We start from the raw sequence: 21,971 nt of genomic DNA on the forward strand, positions 1-21,971 counted from the left end.
CTAGTCTCAGAGAATTTGCTCTCCTGTGGAGATACAGCAACATCAATGATTACCGTACTGAGATAAATGCAACAAGGTGCTCTGAGTTTTTAACCAAGCTGGGAAAGTTCAAAGAAGCGACAAGAGTTAAGTCTTAAAGAATTTGCTAATGCAAAGGGGAAGGTGAAAGTGGCCAGGGCTGGTTTGGGGTCCAGAGTTGTGTTTCTCTAGGGAAAAGAGTTTAGATGCCGTCCATGGATGTAGTGGCAATGAGTCCTGTGTATGTAAGGGGTAAAAATAGGCAGAGGGAGTCCAGGAACGTATCCTTGGGATAGAGAAGCTTGGCCTCACCCCAAAGTTTAGGCTAGAGGAAGAGCCGTCACTAGAACTAAATTATCAGGCAAAAGACATTTTCATACATAATTTTTTTTTTTTACAGGGAGACTTTATTCTCCAGCCAGGTCAGGAGTTCCTCGAGATGGTTTCTTAAGAAACCCTCACTTGCCATTACTCCAAAGATAAATCCATTCCCTCCAGCAGATGCCGCTCTGGAACCTGAGGGAAGGAGGGAGGAGGAGGAGGAAAAGAAAGCAAATGGATGGGAGAGACTTCCAGTTGTCCGGGTTCCCGGGCCTGGCCGTAGATCTTTGCTAATGCAGAAAGAGCTCCGAGTGGGTCCCTCAGGGTTTGTCTGGTACCCTGCATGCCGGGATGGTTGCTGGGAGTAGCTAGTCATTTCAGGTGGGTATACGCTGCAAAACATGTGACCCAGGCAGCCATTTTCTCACACCCTGCCCGTCGCCATCTTCCATTGTAGACAAAGACACCGACCCAAGACCCTTGTCTGATGCTGCCCTGGAGAAAGCTTGGTCACTAACATTCGAGAACACACGTATTTAGGCACAGGCTGAGGCCCGCAGACAAGAACTTGGCTTACAAGTAGGTTATATGGCCACACCAGCTGATGAACCGCTACCCCTCCCTCTTCCCCACCTCCCCCTCAGCTATAACCTTACCTTACTGCGCAGCCGGGAGGAGGAGCCAGCGGGGCCGCGGGGAAGGGACGGGCGGACGCGAACGGTCAATCCGAAGCTCCACCCCCGGGGACGCTCAAAGTACTGAACCGGCTCGGCGAGACCTGGATCCGGAAGTCGAAGACTAGCGGCGCGAGCGCAGTCCCTGGGCCAACAGTGTTGTGCTGTCTTCTTTTCTCAGAGCTCCGCCGGAAGTGGAGGTAAGAAACTACTCTCTTTTTTGTGTGATGAGAGCTCACTTAGCCGGCCGCGCGGAAAGGATCAACTGTTTGAGGTGAAACCAAAGGCTCCCTCAGCCCCGGAACAGAGAAGTAAAGAGTCAGATTACTTTCTGGGTAGAAGGGCCTGGATGAGAGACAGGGATTGCTCGGCACGTGGACATACGCCCAAACTCATTCTTGCGAGTAGAGGGGCATGGACCACCTTATCTAGATAGGCATAGACCCCTGTGTGTGTGTTAGTCGCTCAGTCGTGTCCGACTCTTTGCAATCCCATGGACTGTAGCCCACCAGGTTCCTCTGTCCATGGAATTTTCCAGGCAAGAAGACTGGAGTGGGTTGCTATTCCCTTCTCCAGTAGACCCCTGGACACCCATTATGGAGAGTTACAGACCCCGCTTATGTGGAGAAGCGTGGAGTGCCCTCCCCCTTTAGGGTAGTGAGGCTCCATTTCGCACTTTCCCAGTGTAGATGGGCGTGGGCACCCCAAAGGTGTGGCAACATCGACACTCCCCCATAAAGAGATATAGCTTCCCTTCTCACGAGGCTGAACCGCGCAGATTTCTACTGGCAGGTCCACTTCGGCTCACCTTTTCCCTTATGACAGAGGCTTTGATGTATTTACCCCCACCCCCGCCCGACCACTAGAACGGAAGAGCTAATAAACAGTTGAGTGAACCTCTTTCCCTTAGCGTCAAGACCTAGAGACCTCCCTGCCTTGCCCCTGTGTAAACTAATTGACTGATGCCCTGCGACCATTCCTGCAGAAGTGCTAGACCACCCCTCCCTAAGTGTTTCGAGGCACAAGCCTCAGCCCACAGAGAACCTGATCTTCCCAGGCGCTGGCTTACTGAATTTGTTAAGGCTTGACCCACCAAAAATGCCCTGCAGCAAACAGCAGCAGGCCTTGACCAATGAAGAGAGAGAACTGCCTCTTCTGGGTCCCCCGGGGAAGAGGGACACAGATTTATTCTTCTTTTTAGGTAGACGCAGATCATTCCTTCTCCCCTGCCCTTCCAAGGATTTAGAATCACCAACTGTAGGAAAGGAGAGACCCCAAAGGAGCAGAGAGGTGCCTTGCAATATTGAGCGGCACTGACATCACTGATCACCCCACAGTGCAGTGCATATGGGCTCCCCCTTATCCAAGGTAGAGGATTTCAGACCTTTTACTCTCCATCCAGGGGGGAAAAAAAACCCATAGGAAACCATCCCTCCCCACCCCCATGTAGAGAACCAGAGGTCCTTTTCCTTCAGTGTTACCACACTAAAGACTCAATAGGTATGCAAGATAAGCAGATGATGCCCCTCCCACCTCCCTGCAAAGGTCTAGAATAGTCCATTGCAGGCAGGGTGCAGGCCCTGTTCATGGAAAGCTGAATAATTCCCCCCTTTGTTAGCATGGCACTAATGAACTAATGTCATCTTGTAATGGAGGTAGGCATATCAGTCCCATCCCATGGCCCTCCCTAGGGTAAAGAGACTCAAGACACCCCCCCCCCCCCACACACACACAAATGTACAGACCTGTGCTCCTCTTGCATGCAACAGAGATGCACACAGCCACTGTGCCAATTTTTCCAGTTCCTCTGTATCCTGGAGTAGACTGACAAAAGGCATCTTGCTCTCCCTGCAATCAAGGAATCTGCCAAGGAACAGACCCCAGCTATATATACAGGCACAGATTATTTCCCCCCCCTCCACCAAGATTTTGCACTGATCTCAGTCCACATAGACATACAGAAAAAAAGCTCTATTCAGAGGTCCCTTATACCCTAGGATATGTCTCCCCCCTCACCTCACTCCCAGGATAGATGAGACATAGAACTCCCTATTTGGGGAAAAGAGATGTAGTAAGTACTGTGTGTAGAAGCAGATTGTCCTTGCATACCCCTCTGCCCTTAGAGTAGAGAAGTTTAGAGCTAGTCCCTTACCTAAGGTATATAACACTACAGGGTGGAGGATTGAGGACCCAGGATCCCATCTGATGCATTGAGGCACTGACTCCACCCAGGAAGAGAGGTTTATACCTACCTTCCCTATATTATTATTAATAATTATATTCAGCCATACCAGACACCAGCTCCAGTATAACCCCTTCACTCAAATTCCCCTAATTGTTAGGGCTTCCTTATCATGTTCTTTAACGTTTTATTTTGCCTTCAGGGGGCTTAGAAGGGAGCTTGTGGCATTGTGGTTCCCCGCTTTGTCTTCAAATTGGTTCTTCTCCCATTCCGACAGGAAACAAAAGCCTGCAGATTTGAATCTACCTGCTTTCAAGTTAGTCATCATGATGAAACTTAGACACAGTGAGTTTCTTTTACTGCTCCTTCCCAGTCCTAAGCTTTAATAAATATAGTATTTCAAGGCAGCTTTAAAAAATTGCCCAGTGTAAGCCAGATCATTCAGTCTGTCTTTTATGTATGGTATTATTGTTGTTTTCCCTCATGTTATCCCCCATACCCATTTTACAGATAAGGAAACCAAAGCTCAGCAAGGTTAAGTGACTTGATCAAGAGACTGTGGGTGAATAGTGGTAAATACCATATTACACTGTCTGTAACCCTAACACAGCTTAGCATTTTTCTTTATTATAAGTTGTACCTATAAGTTGGTATCATAGATTGTGCCAGTGGTTAAGAGCATGGACTGTGGAGCCAGACTGAGTTTGAATCTCAGTTCTTCCACTTGCATGTGTGTGGCCTTGGGCAAGTTACTTAACTTCATTCTCCTTATCTACAAAATGGGTGGGAGTGGGGTGGGGGAAGAGGAGAATAATAATAGTTCCTACTTAAGAAAGAAATAAAAATAAATAGTATTTGCCAAATAGTGTTGTGAAGATTTCAATCCAGTTCATTCGCTCATTCATGTCCAACTCTTTGTGACCCCATGGACTGCAGCATGCCAGGCCTCCCTGTCCATCACCAACTCCCAGAGTTTACTCAAACTCATGTCCATTGAGTCAGTGATGCCATCCAACCATCTCATCCTCTGTCATATCCTTCTCCTCCCGCCTTCAATCTTTCCCAGCATCAGGGTCTTTTCAAATGAGTCAGTTCTTCACATCAGGTAGCCAAAGTATTGGAGTTTCACCTTCAACATCAGTCCTTCCAATGAACACCCAGGACTGATCTCCCCCAGGATGGACTGGTTGTATCTCCTTGCAGTCCAAGGAACTCTCAAGAGTCTTCTTCAACACCGCAGTTCAAAAGCATAAATTCTTCAGTGCTCAGCTTTCTTTATACTCCAACTCTTGCATCCATACATGACTACTGCAGAAACCATAGCTTTGACTAGACGGACCTTTGTTGGCAAAGTAATGTCTCTGCTTTTTAATATGCTGTCTGCTGCTGCTGCTAAGTCTCTTCAGTCATGTCCAACTCTGTGCGACCCCATAGATGGCAGCCCACCAGGCTCCACCGTCCCTGGGATTCTCCAGGCAAGAACACTGGAGTGGGTTGCCATTTCCTCCTCCAATGCATGAAAGTGAAAGGTGAAAGTGAAGTCGCTCAGTCATGTCCGACTCGTAGCGACCCCATGGACTGTAGCCTACCAGGCTCCTCCATCCATGGGATTTTCCAAGCAAGAGTACTGGAGTGGAGTGCAATTGCCTTCTCCGAATATGCTGTCTAGGTTGGTCATAACTTTTCTTCCAAGGAGCAAGCATCTTTTAATTTCATGGCTCAGTCACCATCTGCAGTGATTTTGGAGCCCCCCAAAATAAAGTCTGTCACTGTTTCTGCTGTTTCCCCATCTATTTACCATGAAGCAATGGGACCAGATGCCATGATCTTAGTTTTCTGACTATTGAGCTTTAAGCCAACTTTTTCACTCTTCTCTTTCACTTTCATCAAGAGCCTCTTTAGTTCTTCTTCACTTTCTGCCATAAGGGTGGTGTCATCTGCATATCTGAGGTTATTGATATTTCTCCCAGCAATCTTGATTCCAGCCTGTGCTTCCTCCAGCCCAGCATTTCCCATGATGAACTCTGCATATAAGTTAAATAAGCAGGGTGACAATATACAGCCTTGATGTACTCCTTTTCCTATTTGGAACCAGTCTGTTGTTCCATGTCCAGTTCTGACTGTTGATTCCTGAGCTGCATACATGTTTCTCAAGAGGCAGGTCAGGTGGTCTGGTATTCCCTCTCTTTTAAGAATTTTCCAGAGTTTGCTGTGGTCCACACAATCAAAGGCTTTGGCATAGTCAGTAAAGCAGAGGTAGTTGTTTTTCTGGAACTCTCTTGCTTTTTTAATCATCCAGTGGATGTTGGCAATTTGACCTCTGGTTCCTCTGCCTTTTCTAAATCCCGCTTGAACATCTGGAAGTTCTTGGTTCATGTACTGTTGAAGCCTGGCTTGGAGAATTTTGAGCATTACTTTATTAGCGTGTGAGATGAGTGCAATTGTGCAGTAGTTTGAGCATTCTTTGGCATTGCCTTTCTTTGAGATTGGAATGAAAACTGACCTTTTCCAGTCCTGTGGCCACTGCTGAGTTTTCCAGATTTGCTGGCATATTGAGTGCAGCACTTTCACAGCATCATCTTTTAGGATCTGAAATAGCTCAACTGCAATTCCATCACCTCCACTAGCTTTGTTCGTAGTGATGCTTCCTAAGGCCCACTTGACTTTGTATTCCAGTATGTCTGGCTCTAGGGGAGTGATCATACCGTAGAGATTATCTGAGTTGTTATCTGGGTCGTGAAGATCTTTTTTGTGGGAATTTAATGCATTAAAATAGGAAGAACACTTAGAAGAGTGCCTGGCACATAATAAGCACTCTATTAAAAGATTCAGCCTTCATTTCTCTTTGGAATTTAACCCTTCAGAGGATGCATACAGTGTTCTGCCACTGAATTGTTGTCTGATATCTCTTGAGCTATGGATAACACAGTGTGGGTAAATTGCTATTGTTTTTGCCTTCAGGACTCCTTTTCCTTCTCATCCTTTAAGAGGATAACTCTTGCCTGTTTTTCAGATTTTAACTTATACATCACTTCCTCTGGAAATTCATCCTGTGTATCACTTTCTCTGGAAATTGCTGTTGTTAACCACCTCCGTTGGTTTCCACCTGTCTGTCCACCCATACGAACCAGGGCTATTAATTCTGTAGGTTAGGTCTGTCTCTTCTGCTGCTGCTAAGTCATTTCAGTCGTGTCCAACCCTTTGCAACCCCATGGACTATAGCCCACCAGGCTCCTCTCTCCATGGGATTCTCCAGGCAAGAATATTGGAGTGGGTTGCCATGCCCTCCTCCAGGGGATCTTCTGGACTCAGGGATCAAACCCTTGTCTCCTGTGGCTCCTGTATTGCAGGCAGATTCTTTACCACTGAGCCACCAGGGAAGTCCCTGTCTTTTCTACCATGCTGTTAACTTCTCACTGACGCCTGGTTTATGTTTTTGTCCCAAGGGCGCAGCATGACCAGGCATAGCTATTGGACACTTACTGTGTGTCAGGCACTAGAATGTCTCAGTAATGCTAACTTAATTCCCTCTCCTTCCACCATGATGTTTATAGTCTAGAAGGAGAAGACAAATGTGATACATGGACTCTTCCTTATAAGAGATAAGGCAAGAGTGGTAGGATAGATTTTGTGCTCCTCTGCCTTTATCCTGCCATAGCCCAAGGAGAAAATAGCATGTGGATAGCACACTGGATAGACTGGATGAAAATTGTGCAACCCAGTGGCCTTGTATTCTGTGTGAATGGTGGCCCTGTCTATGTAGGGCTTGGTTAAAGAAATTCACTTACTTTATATAGTGATAAAAATTTCATCAAGAGTCGGGCTTTGGTTATGTCAGTACCAAAAACAAATAATCATTTCTTCAAGCAACACAAGAAGAATGAACAAAATTAGTTTGTACTGTAAGAACATCAAATACAAGATAATAATAGAATTTCTATTTTTAAAATTAATTTTTATTGGTAACAATTATTGATAGTGATGAAAAAGACAATAATTAGCTGGTTAAATAGAGTATATGCATACAAAGGAACCCTGGCAATTAAAAGAAGTGAAGTAGTATGGAAAAACAGTTAAATGGAAAGATCTCCAGGATTTAAGTGAAAAAAGCAAGTTACTGACAGGAGTACATAGTATATTACCTTCCTTGGGAGAAAATGGGAAAATCAGAATATATATTTATATTTGCACAAAGAAACTGAATGATGTGTGACAAACTAATAAAGTGGTTTCTTGTGGTGAGAGGACTGCAGGGACTAGGGACAAGTATGGGAGGGAGACCTCTGAGAATACACGTTTTTATTTATTTTTCATAATTTTTATTAGAGTATAGTTGATTTACAATGTGTTAATTTCAGGTGTATAGCAAAGTGAATCAGTTATACATATATCTACTCTTTTTTAGATTCTTTTCTGATGTTACTACTGTTGTTGAGTAGCTCAGTCATGTCCAACTCTTGCGACCCCATAGAATGTAGCCCGCCAGGCTCCTCTGCCCATGGGATTTCCCAGGCAAAAATACTGCAGTGAGTTGCCATTTCTTTTTCCAGGGGATCTTCCCCACTCGGGGATCAAACCTGGGTCTCCTGCATTGCAGATAGATTCTTTACTGTCTGAGCCACCAGAGAAACCCCATTTTTTATAGTAGTGTGTATATGTCAGTCCCAATCTCCCAGTTTATCCCCCCACTTTCCTGCACTGGTGACTGTAAGTTTGTTTTCTACATCTGACATGGTTTTATTTTGGAACTGTATGACTGTATTACTTGTTAAAGACATTTAAAAGATTTACAGCCATCAGTGATTGGTTGCACAGCTGTGTAATCCATCATAATGGCAGACTGTGCAAGCTGCACAGGGAGGGAAATGGGGTGGCCACTGAATGAAGAACCAAGTGGCATCAGTGTTTTGGAAGTCTCTGGGAGGTTGAACAAATGTGCTTGAAGATGGTTGAGAGGAATGTCTGAGACTATTTTTCTTTCAAATAATAAAACACACTCTCCTTTTTAATGGCCATTCAAAAATGTACAACAGTTGAAATTGTATTTGAACACTCTTTCTAGGACTTCTGAGTAACCTTCCTAGATTTAATCATTATCATTACCATTTGGGTCCAGGGTATCTCTAGCCCAGGATATGGAGAGCTGTACCATGAAGCATCTCTCCTACCTTCTGCTGCTGAATATCAGTGAGAGTTGATAGATGGCGATATTGGTGCTCAGATTTAAGAAAATTCTTCAAGGTCATATAGGTAGGTAGTTATTGAACCAGAACAGAAGCCTAGCTCTGGCTGGCTAAAAAATGGTAGCTGTTTTCTCTCTGAAGCTATTAAAGAACAATAACAGGGGCTCCTGGGTGTTGCATTGTTGTGAGTGGTGAATGCACCCCTACCTTCTTCCCTGTTTCTCTTCCCCTTCCTTCTCTCTGAAGCAGATGTTTTTTTTCCCCTCAAAGTGATGTATTTTCTTTCATTGTGGCGCTCATTTTGCAGGGAAGTTAGGTTAATGAAAATTGTTGAGTAAAATGGCCAGACCTGGTTAATTCGAAGCCTCACATTCTTTTCATTGCAACGTGAATATTGTGGAAGAAAAGACTTGGGATCTGATTTTTTTGTTACAGGGAAATTCAGTCCATTTACTTTAGTTATGATAACTAATATGTTCGGTCTGATTTCTACTATCTTATTTTATATTTTTTGTTTGTTTCTTCTTATTCCCTTATTACTTCTAAAAAGTTTAACAAGTTAAATCCTCCACCAGTACTTAAAATTATGTTGGTAATTGCATTCATATTTAAATCAAGTGTAACTAAATTTCTGTATCACTTTATCATGTAACTAAATTTCTGTATAAGTTTATCAAAGTTAAATAATAACTATTTTTATCCTACTTCTCCAAAGTGAGACCTTTAGCATGGTTTTATGCTTATTTTTGCTGATATACTTCCTCAAGTCATTTTACCAGAAGGCGAATGCAGGTGGTAATCTTTCTACATCTGAAAATTTCCTTTACCTTCACATAAGAGTGATCTTATTGGTCAGTTGTAGAAATTTAACTTGGAATACTGTCCCTTGTCTCATTACTTTGTAATGATTATTCTTCTGTCTTAAGTGTTCAGAATTGTGGCTTTGAGAAGGCTGTCTGTTTCTCCTTTGCTGGGAATGCCTTCTATTTGGAAGTTTACAAGATTTTCTCTTTGTCTTTGGGGCTCGGAAATTTCATCAGTATATGTCCAGGGCATCATCTCAAGACTCATGAAGTCACTCAGTCGTGTCTGACTCTTTGCGACCCTGTGGACTGTAGCCCACCAGGCTCTTCTATCCATGGGATTCTCCAGGCAAGAATACTGGAGTGGGTTGCCATTTCCTTCTCCAGGGAATCGTCCCAACCCAGGGATTGAACCCAGGTCTCCCGCATTGCAGGCAGATGCTTTAACCTCTGAGCCATATGTGTCTTCTTTTGTTAATCTTGATGCGCCTGAATCCTGTTTTCAATTTAGAAAATGTTTATATAGTATTTTAAAAAAATAATTGCTTCTCCATTTGTATCCTTTCTCTTTCTGGAACTCTTCTTAATTTAGATACTAGCTCTCTTGAGTCCATTCTCCATTTTCTATATTATACTTTTCTTTGTATTTTTGTTCTGTTTTAAAGAAGCTTTTCCCTTGACCTTCTAGCTTATTAATTTGGTTGTTAGTGATATTCCTTCTGTTTTTCACTACATTGATTGAATTTTTATTCAATATCAAGTTTTGGGAATCTTTTTCTTATACAGTTCCTTTGAAGTATCTTCTTGAATCTCCTTAAGAATAAGTAGTATTTAAATCCTCTGTTTCCTACAGTAACGCTGCTTTGATGTGAACCACCTGATGTGATTGGAGCCTGTCCTCTGTCTGATAATCTCAAGCTGATCCTATATTTGTTTGTATATCCTGACCTTCTAGAACCTCTTCCTGTAGGAATTCCTTTAGCCCCTTTGCGAATGGTGAGAATTATGGGATGCCATTTTTTTCTGAGAGGCCAGTTGTGAAGGAGGTGACAGAAGGGACTTCTCATTGAAGTGGGGAGAGGCCTTTTACTTTCCTAGGCTTTGTTAAGGTGTGATTGTAGAAGGTGAGCTCTCTGCTCCTTAAATCAAAGGGAGACTGCAGTTTGGCTGAGTAGTGTAATTCCCTTGGGAGGCAATGGCATGAACAGGGTCAGCAGAAAAGGACAGTTCTCTCTCCAAGGGCTGAGGGCATCTACTCTGGTTTAGCTGGGTGGGACTCCTCAGATCACTTTTCATGCTGCCAGCCCTCCACTTCAGCCTGGTGCCAAAATTGTTGAGCTGCCTCAGCTAGAAGTTGTAAGAGAGAAGTTATAAGTGCATGTTCCTATTGCTCTCTTCACAGGATTCCCTTAAGAATTGTTTCAGTTTGCACTGGATATAATGTTTCAGGTATTCACTGAAACATTACATCCAGTACCTCTTCTGACACTGTAGCTGCCAGCTCTGTCTGTCTTGTGTGCTTAGAGAGACATGGTCTCTGAGGCTTCCTTAGATTCCCAGTATTGCTTGACTTCCATTAAGGTTCAAAGAATGTTGGGTAGGTGGATGATGGCTTTTTTTTTGTTCTTTTTTTTTAGAAAATAAAAAGCCAGGTAAAGGTTCCAAAGGCTGCAAGAAGGTAAGTTGGTACCACTCTCAGGTAAGGTATATCCATTGTTGGGGACAAGGTTGGGAACAGGTTGCCCACCCCAGAAGAGGCCCACAAAACCAAATAGATATTGGGTGACTCCAAATAGAGCACCACATTGGAATCAGCAGATTTGGCTTTCCCAAAAGCCATTTGGGTGGCTTCAGCAGAGAAGCAGCAACATTTATTAAGTTCCCACCACAAGCCATATACTGCTTTGTGCTTAGTTTACCTTGATAGGGATTGTCATAATCTCATTTTTTTTAGATGAAGAAACTGACCCTCAATGAGAAAGTTCCTAGGTTCAAGGTAGCTCAGCTGGGACTTGAGTCTTAATTCCCAAGTCTCTATTGCTCATGGAGAGGCAGGACTCAAACAGTCTTTGGCCCAGCTCCTGAATCTCCTGGTCAGGCTGGGAAAGTTGTGGACAAATAGGACTTGCATCAGAGCAGCAGTTCTTAAATTTTAGCATGGTTAAAGTTCTCAGACTTTAGCCCTCCAGAATCACCTGGAGTGTTGGTTAAAACACAGATTGCTTGAGTTTCTGATTTAGTGGGTCTGTCTCAGCATCTGATAAGTGCCCAGATGATGCTACTGCTGTTCCAAGGGCTGCACTTGGAGAGCTATTTAGTATTCCCTTGGCCTCTACTTGGGAAACCTTTCTACTTACTGCCCACCCCCCTCCCCCACCTTTCCTGATATTTCTTTACTTAGTCCCTGCCTAGCTAGGGGAAGAAGGGTCTCTCTGGTCATATGGACAGACTTCTGAGGACAGAGCCCTTTTTGTTTGCTTCTCTCCTCTTTCATCCCACAAATCTACTTATGAGCAGCTTTAAACCACCCCCCCCCCACCCTGGAACGGTGATTTCTATGGGTTCATTAACTCTTCATTTTTTTTTCTCTTGTTTGGTAATCAGCCTGCAAAGCAGAATGGGAAGAAAGCAGCCACCAAAGTGGCCTCCTTTCCCCAGTTTGTCCACTCCAATGATCATGCCAGTCGGGAGGCTGAGTTAAAGAAGAAGAGGGTAAGCCCTTTCCCTTGGGGGAGAGAGAGGACCTGACTTGACTGCCAGGTCCATGGAAATGTTGAAAGGCAAAGGCCAGAATTGTTAGGGTTGTTAAGGCTGTTTGTGGAAAGGAAAGAAAGGGCAGTTGCTTTGATACTTGATTTAGTGTCTCCATTTGCTCACCTCCCAGTTCATGGCTATCTGGGTTTTTGTTCTCACTGCTCCACTGGAATGACCCTGCCAGTCTCACCAGCATGTTCTCTGACATCAGACTCATGGATTGCTTTCTTCCCTCATCTTATTCAATTCTCAGCATTTGAGACCATGCTTTTTAAAAAAATTTATTTGTAATTGAAGGATAATTGCTTTACAGTATTGTGTTGGTTTCTGCCCACACATCAGCATGAATTAGCCATAGGTATACACATATCCCCTCTCTCTTGAACTTCCCTGCCACCTTCCTCCCCATCCCACCCCTCTAGAGCCCTGGTTTGAGTTCCTGAGTCAAACAGCAAATTCCCATTGGCTATCTATTTTACATATGCAGGCTTTTTTTTTTTTTTTTTTGAAACACTGTCACTTTGGTTTTCCTGTCATCTCTCTCTCCTGGATGTCCTTCTTCCTTTTCTCTAGTTTCTTTTGCTGTTCTTTATAGGACGGAATATCCCAGTCAATTCAGTTCAGTTCAGTTCAGTCACTCAATCGTGTCTGACTCTTTGCAACCCCATGGACTGCAGTATACCAGGCTTCCCTGTCCATCACCAACTCCTGGAGCTTGCTCAAGCTCATGTCCATCGAGTCGGTGATGCCATCCAACCATCTCATCCTCTGTCGTCCCAGGGCCTATTTTTCCCCGCCTCTCTGGTCCTAAGTGGTTCCCACTGCCTGGGACATGATCTCTCTCAGCTTTATATACTTTCCTTGTATTAGTGTCTGCCGTGCTTTCCCCTCCTTCATCTCTTTGTCTTTCTTTCCCTCAAACCCCTTATCTCTTTATCTCTTGCTGTCACGTCCTCTCCCTCCCCGTATCCCTGCTCCTACCACCTGTGCCAAGTCACACTGTTTTCTTTCTCTGTCACCTGCTCCCTATTACTCTTGATCTTCCATCCCTCTTAGATTGCAGACCTCATCAGCTTCAGCCCTTTTGTATGGTCACTTGTTAGGTTGGGGAGATGAGGGAGAAGCAGCAGGCTGCCCGGGAGCAAGAGAGACACCGACGCAGGACCATTGAAAGCTACTGCCAGGATGTCCTGCGACGCCAAGAGGAGTTTGAGCGCAAGGTGAGAGAGCAGTTTTTGCTCCTCAGTAGGACTGGTGTGGGCTTGCTCAAAAGCATCTTTTGCCATTGCTCTGTGAAAAGGGAAGAGGAAGGGTGTGAGATTTTTGGAGGGGGAGTAGGGAACCAGTTCAGAGAGGATGGGAAATGGTAGGGACATGGAGGGAGGGTGAGAAGGAGGTGAAGAGCTGTATCTGTGATTGGAGAGCCCTGATTAGGTTCTTTCTCCCAAGCTGAAACACAGACTGGGGATTGGGAGTGGGGAGGACTGGGGCACAGGGGAGAGAAAGATTGAAAGTGTGAAGTGAAAGTTAAGAGAGGAGTTGACTTCTTTCTAGGACTTCTTACTGTATTTCTGGCATATAATCTCATCTCACAGAATATACGCTTTCCAGTTCAAAGTTTCTTTTCTAGTATAAAGTACACATTTTACTTCCTCCATCGCATGTTCCCCATAGATTGTTTTTCTCACTTACACCTCCCTCTTAAATTCCTCCCTTATACACTCAGGTGCATACCTGGTCCTCTAGCTGGTACTCAAACACAAACTTACAAATAGGCACACACATGGACCATGTGGGTCTGTCCTTTCCTCTTCTTGATTTTGTTGCTCATGGTGGGCTGGGACTCACATGACTCTCCCAGCCTCCCATGGTTGCCAAAGACGGCTCTCACTCTCCTCCCTGGACCATCCTCTTTTTTTCCCTTTAGGGGGAAGTTTTGCAAGAATTAAATATGTTTCCTCAACTGGATGATGAGGCTACAAGGAAGGCTTATTACAAGGAGTTCCATAAGGTATGGGGGCCCATTTCTTAAGGCCCTTTAGGGAGGGCATCAATCCAGTCTTGTATCTTCTCTATTTCTGTTTTTCCTAAGAGGAAGACCTCTTCTTTCATGGGCCTTTTGATTCCTGCCCAGTTCTTTCCTTGCTTTCTTACCCTCTTCCCTGCCCTGCAGGTGGTGGAATACTCTGATGTGATTCTGGAAGTCCTGGATTCCAGGGACCCATTGGGTTGCCGCTGCTTCCAAATGGAGGAAACTGTCCTACAGGCAGAAGGGAACAAGAAGCTGGTCCTGGTCTTGAACAAGATTGGTAGGTGTTGGACAGGACTGGGTAAGGCAGGGCAGGGGCCAAGCCTTCTTAAAAGACTAGCTTGGACCAGGCCCTGAGACACAACAACTCAGTGGTATTCATAATAGTTGTGCAAGGTAGGAATTCTTGTTTGAGTTTTTAAAGCTAGGGATTTGAGAGGTAAAGTCACTTGTTGAAACATTCACACACACACCACACAGTATAACAGAAGTTGAGAATGGAGTTATAGCCTGTCTGCCTTTCAATTCCCTGTTTTTGCCATTTGGAGCTTTATTTGTGCCTGGCCAGTGCTAGTGAGTTCCTCTTCTCCCTCATGCTGGATTCCAGATGGGGCATAAGAGCACATGGATGCACTCAAGAGTCACTCTGGTCTGGGTTTCATCCCAGTTTTGATGTCTATTTTCTCTGGAATCTTGGACAAGTGATGTCACCGGAGAGCTTCCATTTTTCTAGGTGTAAAATGGGCTGTGATTGTCCCAATCTCATAGGATCATTGTGAGAATTAATGATAAAGTGCTTGGTACATACATGGTCAGTACTTCATAAATGGTAGCCATTCTTTTCAAGGTTATTTTTGACATTTGGCCCAACCTAGAATAATCCAGGGAGGGAATGGAAAGTCTTTGGGAGGCCTCTGGTACGAGGCCCCAGGTCTGGAAGGAAGGCATCTAGGAATATAGCTGGTTACCCATTGTCCTTGAGGAAACACGTCTACTTAGAGAGGGCCAACTTGTCCCCTAGACTAGACTGTCCTTTCTGACTAACCTGGGGACTGGACAGGAACTGGCAGGCTAGGGAGATATCTGTTGGCAGAAAGTGGGCCAAGCCTGGGTTGTGGGTGGCTGCATCTTTGGAGTGAGCCATGAGGTGATGTTCTTACCAGTCCTATCCATTCTTATTTTTCCTAGACCTGGTCCCTAAGGAGGTTGTGGAGAAGTGGCTGGAATACCTTCGGAATGAGCTGCCAACTGTGGCTTTCAAGGCCAGTACCCAGCATCAGGTCAAAAACCTGGTAAGCTGGGGCCAGAAACATCTAGCCTCTTACATAGTAGCCTGGGGCTACACTCTTTTCTAATTCTATTATTAACATAGAAATATGTTTTCAATGTCAGACTAAATTAAAGTGTACAGAAACATTTGTTGCTTCTAAGGAGAGAAAATGGGTCCTGGGGGACATTTTTTTCAGTTTTGTACGAAGTGTAAAACTTACTTATTAAAAAATAAAGTAGAAAAAGTAAAAACAATTACAGTTGACCCTTGAACTAAACAAGGGTTACGAACATCCACCTTCTGCACAGTGGAAAATCCATGTATAACTTCTAGTTGGACCTCAGTATCTGCGGTTCTGCATTTACAGATTCACCCAACTGCAAATCATGTAGTACTGTAGTATTTATTAGTGAAAAAAATTTGCATGTAAGTGGACCTGCACCATTCAAACCTATGTTGTTCAAGGGTCAACTGTATAGATGAGACTTGAATATCCTTTCACTATTACCCATTCAAGGGTCAACTGTATAGATGAGACTTGAATATCATTTCAGTGTTACCCCTAATCCCAATCTCCTTTATCCATATACCAGATTAACCACCATTGTTAGTTTGATGTGTATCCTTCTGGATGTTTTTCTGTGCTTTATATTATATGTGGATTTGTATATAGAGAAAATAGTTCTTGGGTGTATCATATATGTCATCCTGCGGTGTACTTTTGTTCCCTTGAAGATCTTTCTATAGAGTTCTACCTTTTTTACACTAAATAAAGATAGTTTTCAATTTTTTTTATCATTATAAGCAGTACTATAATGCATACCCTTACACGTCTTCTTGGCTAGTCAGCAAGTGATTGTGTAGGTTGGGTACTGAGAGGTAGAGTGGCTGGGTCATGGTTATTTTGCATTTTAGATTTTCCTAGGTACTGAAAAATTGCTCCCCAGCCCCACCTCCCTCCTCTACCCCAACTCAAGTGGCTATACCAATTTATCTTCCCACTACTGGGACAGATGAATGTGTGAGAGGGCCTATTTCCCTCCACCCTTGCCAATATTTGATATCATTAAACATGTAAATCTCTGTTCATCTGGGAGAAACATGGTAGTTCCTTTATAATTTTTTGCCTTTTAGATATCAAAAATGTGATAAGCATCCTTTTATAACAGGTTTTTCTTTGATCTGTATTCCACTTTAAGGATATAGCTCCTTAACCTATTTCTTATTAATGGATATTTAAGTCAATTTCTATTTTGCAGTACTATGGTAGGTAAGTAAGGACAGAGGAAGAGATGAAAGGGCATTCTGGGCAGAGGAGGTGGCAACAGTAATAAAGAGATGGAGGCTGAAATGGCCTTGTCTTGTGTGAGGAATCAAGGGAAGGTAGGCTCTATGTGGGCTGGACAGTATCTCTTCTTTCTCTGGACAGGGAGGCAAATGTTCTCATTGTGTAGACAGGGTTCACTGAAGCCCAGAGAATGGAATTAGAATTTGCTGGCCACATACCTGTGAGAAGCAGATTTGGAACTCAAACCTGGCCTGCTTAGAGGTGAGGAGGCTGTCTTGCTCCTATTGAGGGAGGCAAGCGATGTGTGTCTAGGCAGAGACTGAGACAGAGGACTGGAGATGGAAAAACTGGAAACAATAGGCCTTGTGGAAGCAGGGAAATGGCACGTGTTTGTTCAGGGCCTGTGTAAGAAGCCCTTCGCTTCATGCTGGGGATCTCGGTGATAACGGAGGCAGCCCTGAAATTTGGAAATCTTTGCTCAGACCACATCTCTCATCTGATGCCTTTTCTGTAATACCCCTCATTTTCCAGAATCGCTGCAGTGTGCCAGTGGATAAAGCCTCTGAGTCACTGCTGAAAAGCAAAGCCTGCTTTGGAGCTGAAAACCTCATGAGGGTTCTGGGGAACTATTGCCGCCTTGGTGAAGTGCGCACCCATATCCGTGTGGGCGTTGTGGGTAAGGCCTCAGGGAAGGTTATGGGGCCCAGGCTTCTTCCTTGTGTAGGGGCTTCACTGGGGGAAAGGATTCTGGGAACTTCATGTTACTTTTGGCTAGGGAGGAGAGGAGCTATTCAGGAAGGGTCCTTCTTTTTTTTTTTAAGGTATTTATTTATTTTGGCAGCACTGGGTTTTTGTTGCTGCATGGGCTTTCTCTTGTTGCTTCAAGTGGGGGCTACTCACTAGTTGCAGTGCTTGGGTTTCTCATTATGGTGGGTTCTCTTATTGTGGAGTATGGGCTCTAGGGTGCACAGGCTTCAGTAGTTGCAGCTCGCATGGGCTGAGTTGCCCTGAGGCATGTGGAATCTTCCTGGATCAGGGATTGAACCCCTGTCCCCTGCATTGGCAGGCAGATTCTTACCTGCTGTGCCACCAAGGAAGTCCCAGGAAGGCTCTTGTGATTTGTAATTTGGATTGGTGGACATGGGGAGGCAGACTCAGAATCACCACTGTAGTTGGAGTATTAAAACCATGGACTACATATGTGGGGCTGGGCTTAGAGTTGACCCATGTCATCTGACCACTCTGGGGAAGGGAATGGTTGCCTCATCCAGTATTCTTGCCTGGGAGAGCCCATGGACAGAGGACCCTGGTGGGCTACATTCCATGGGGTTGCAAAGAGTCAGACATGACTGAGCACGTATGTATGCATCCCACCAGAGCTGTGGGAGAGAGGGGTAAACATCTCCCTTTCATAGATAAGAATACTAGGGCTCAGAGAAAGGAAAGGGACTTGTAGGGTTCACCCCTGTGTTAGACAAAACAGAGCTGAGGCTCAAACCTGGAGCTCAGGGCACTGAAAGAAAGCTGTTGGGAAAGGAACCAGGAAGTTGAGAGAGGCAGAGATAAACCAGCAGGGAAAAGAAATGAAGCCAAGAGAAAAAAAACATTGGAGAAACAGCTGGAAACAGAAAAAGGTAAAATACCTGAATAGATACAGAAATATATCTGGAAAACCAAATGTGGGATTGGTGGGGAGTAGAGAAGGAAGACAGAGTTGAATGACAGAGGCATGTAGACAGAGGGAGATATGATCACAAAAATGTGTGCAGAGGCCTACAGAGAGAGATATGAGAGGGCCAGAGACCCTCTCATGTGAGTAGGGAGGGAGACATGTATACCCAAGGAAAGAATGAGTGAGTCAAACTCAGGGATAAAGAGATTCAGAGGGAGATGCACATAGAAAGAAGCAGGAACAAAGATGCAGACAGACACTGAAGAATATACACCCAGACCTATACACACATATGGATCCACAGACACATGTACAGATCCACACATATGAAGACACATACAGATCCAGAGCCAAGATACATGGAGACCAAGCCCTTCCCACACACTTAGCCAACTCCCCTCCAAGCAAACAGAGCCATAGAGAGACACGTGTGCCCAGATGCATTTGACCCTCAGACACAATCATGTTAGAGACACAGACACACATCTATGATAAGACAGATGTATATGTATATATAGAGAAATAGAGGCAGAGAGAGGACTAGGGAGACACAGAAAAAGAGACACAGTGATTCATGTAGAGAGACAAGCCCATTGAGAGAAGGACCAGGTACAGAAAGAGCTGAGAGGAGTTGGCATAGAGGGAATTAACAAAGAGGCAAAATTGCTGGGGTGGGGAGAATTTGAGAGAAAGGACAATGGCCATAAAGAGAGAAAGTGAGACAAACTGGCAGAGAAAGAGTTGCTTAGATACGCAGAGAGAAAGACAGAAATGGGAAAAGCAATGGTATTTAGAATGAGAACAGCCAAGAGAAGATACACAGAGACTTCTACACACAAGGGATATACACACAGGCACATCTATTGGAATAAATAGTACACATGTAAGTTCTAGCACACAGAGAAAGGGAATGGTAGGAATGAGAGACCCAATGAGTGAGAAATAGACAAGGACATCCATAGACCGAGAGGTGCTTACAGATGCCCAAACAGAAAAACATACCACAGACAGAAAGCTCAAAGACTGACATCTCAGAGAGGAGCCCCACCTCCCACTCCCTACCCCCTGCCAGGTGAATTATATACCACGATGGATGGTTCTGTTTTATGACACTTCCCAGTGCCCACCATCCATTGGATTGTGTCACAGAGGCCTTGCATCCAGTACCTTTCCCAGGCTGGTTGTAAGTGGGAGGTGAGTGTCATATCTAGTGAGAGGAACACATCTAGCCAGAGTGCTCACATGTAGAGGAAAGGGATAGAAAGGCCATGGAGGGGCTTGGTCAGGGCCTTGGACAGGAAGGCAGGAGGCCAGGCTCTGTTTTTGGCTTCCCATGGCCTGGTCACACTGCCCCTGCCTGGGCCTCCCACACACAGGCTGTCTCAAATAGTTCTGAGGACCCTTCCTGCCCTGAGCTATCTGCTGCTCCTTTGTAGGCCTTCCCAATGTTGGGAAGAGCAGCCTGATCAATAGTCTGAAGCGCAGCCGTGCGTGTAGTGTGGGAGCTGTTCCTGGGGTCACCAAGTAAGTACCTGCTTGCTCTCCTACTTCACAGGTCCTTCACCCTACCATTTCCCAACTCCCATGCCTTCAATCCCTGTCCCTTATGTTGGACCAGCTTCTGATACTGCCGTAAGCATGGGAGTTTCATTAATAGCCCTCATTTACCTGGCACATTCTGGGTTTGGGCCAGGCACCCAGCTGGGTGTCCACCCCCCGACCACCACCCACAGCTCCTTGAAGCCTCCTGACAATCATGCAAGATTGGGCTCTGAGTAAGCAGGTCTGCTTCCTTGATGAAGCAACAGGCTCAGAGAGTCAGAGGCTTGCCTGTGGTCCTGCAGCTTAGTCCCTGGTGGTGGAAGTGAATCAGACTAGAATCAGACCCCACATCTCTCCACCTTCATCTGTGTGCCATTTGTCACATTCCTTCTCTCCACTGGGTGCTTGGCTTAGAGGATGCCAGACACATCTGGGCTCATCACTGTCCTACGTCCTCTCTTATCTCCCCTCTCCTGACCCAGGTTCATGCAGGAGGTCTACCTGGACAAGTTCATCAGGCTGCTGGATGCTCCGGGCATCGTCCCAGGACCCAACTCAGAGGTGGGCACTATCCTGCGCAATTGCATTCACGTGCAGAAGCTGGCGGACCCTGTGACCCCGGTGGAGACCATCCTGCAACGCTGCAACCTGGAGGAGGTATGCAGGGCTCTGCTACCTGCCTTGCTGTAAGGGCCCTTCTTTCTTACTCATGATTTCTTCCTCTCTTTACCAGATTTCCAGCTATTATGGTGTCTCTGGGTTTCAGACCACTGAGCACTTTCTGACTGCAGTGGCCCACCGCTTGGGGAAGAAGAAGAAGGGGGGTGTATACAGTCAGGAGCAGGCAGCCAAAGCTGTCCTGGCTGACTGGGTGAGGTAAGTAGGGGTAAGGGTGAGGCCTTCTGGGAGTCAGGCTCCACAAGGGGGTTCATCTGTTTTCACTGCAGCAGCGGGGCAGCCTGACTTCCTGCATAGGGAAGGCCAAGGCATCAGGTCATATCCTGCTCGGCAACTCATGCCAGTGATTATCTAGCAATTCAGCCTCTTGTTCAGAAGTTACTGTCTGGACTTTCTAGTTGACCCTCACTGTTTCTGACTTGAAAACTCATCCTTTCTTTGACTGGTCATTAGCTTTTTTTAACAAACAATTAAAATTTTTATTTATTCATTTATTTATGTTTGGCCATGCTGGGTCTTTGTTGCTATGTGTGGGCTTTCTCTAGTTGTGGTGAGTGGGGGCTACTCTCTAGTTGCAGTGTGTGGGCTTCTCATTTCAGTATTTTATTGTGGAGCGCAGGCTCTAGAGTATATGGGCTTCAGTAGTTGCAGTGTGTGGGGCTCAGCAGGTGTGGCAATGAGCTTAGTTGCCCTGTGGCGTGTGGAATCTTCCTGGACCACGGATCGAACCCATGTCTGCTGAATTAGCAGGTGGATTCTTAACCACTGGATCACCAGCAAAGTCCTCATTTGTCATTTGTTGTCTTAATAACGTCAGTTTCTTCCCAACTCCCAATGCAGCGGGAAGATCAGCTTCTATACACTGCCACCCTCCACCCACACTCTGCCTACCCATCTCAGTGCTGAGATCGTTAAGGAGATGACTGAGGTCTTTGACATTGAGGATACCGAGCAAGCCAATGAAGACACCATGGAATGTAAGTAGGGTTGAGTGGGTTGGCCTGCCCAGCAACTGGTCCTGTCCTAGTGGAGCCACATACACCTGACAGCAGGTCCCATATTTGACCTCCCCATGCTCTGGCCCTAGTCTGGTTTGGGGAGAACTATTATAAACATCTTTAATGTATTTTCCCACAAAGTGAAGAATTGTAATTTGGGTCACAGGAAGATAGGGTGGTGGTGGAGTGGAGTGGAGGGGTGGCTGGCTGTGGGCTCTTAGTAGATAAAATCAACAAAGTACCTGGAACATGATAAGGTGTTTAGGAAGCGTGAGTTTCCTTTCCCCATCTCTTGAGGCCTGGAGTGGACTGAGATACTTCTTTCAAAAACCCTTTCTCTCCACAGACATAGAGAACAGACTGGTGGACATAATGGAGGGAAGGAGAGAGTGGGATGAATAGAGAGAGTAACACTGAAACATATACATTACCATATGTAAAATAGATAGCCAGTGGGAATTTGCTGTATGACACAGGGAGCTGAATCTGGTTGTCTGGGACAATCTAGAGGGGTGGGATGGGATGGGAAGTGGGAGGGAGATTCAAGAGGGAGGGGCAT

General features: G+C 45.2%; 1 protein-coding gene across 1 annotated transcript in view; it reads left to right on the forward strand.

Annotated features, from left to right (window-relative positions):
- The first annotated feature begins 1,048 nt into the window (after positions 1-1,048).
- Positions 1,049-21,971, forward strand: part of GNL3L (G protein nucleolar 3 like) — a 28,201-nt gene continuing 7,278 nt past the window's right edge. The window contains exons 1-13 of the mRNA XM_068962410.1: positions 1,049-1,213; positions 3,473-3,540; positions 10,819-10,859; positions 11,786-11,893; positions 13,039-13,155; positions 13,863-13,946; positions 14,109-14,244; positions 15,153-15,256; positions 17,054-17,198; positions 19,631-19,718; positions 20,219-20,393; positions 20,470-20,612; positions 21,255-21,391. Coding sequence (XP_068818511.1) covers positions 3,522-3,540; positions 10,819-10,859; positions 11,786-11,893; positions 13,039-13,155; positions 13,863-13,946; positions 14,109-14,244; positions 15,153-15,256; positions 17,054-17,198; positions 19,631-19,718; positions 20,219-20,393; positions 20,470-20,612; positions 21,255-21,391 — 1,297 coding nt within the window. The 5' untranslated portion in view covers positions 1,049-1,213; positions 3,473-3,521. The remainder of the gene's footprint in view (positions 1,214-3,472; positions 3,541-10,818; positions 10,860-11,785; positions 11,894-13,038; positions 13,156-13,862; positions 13,947-14,108; positions 14,245-15,152; positions 15,257-17,053; positions 17,199-19,630; positions 19,719-20,218; positions 20,394-20,469; positions 20,613-21,254; positions 21,392-21,971) is intronic.

The sequence above is a fragment of the Capricornis sumatraensis genome, chromosome X (assembly GCF_032405125.1).
Source record: "Capricornis sumatraensis isolate serow.1 chromosome X, serow.2, whole genome shotgun sequence".
Taxonomy (NCBI): domain Eukaryota; kingdom Metazoa; phylum Chordata; class Mammalia; order Artiodactyla; family Bovidae; genus Capricornis; species Capricornis sumatraensis.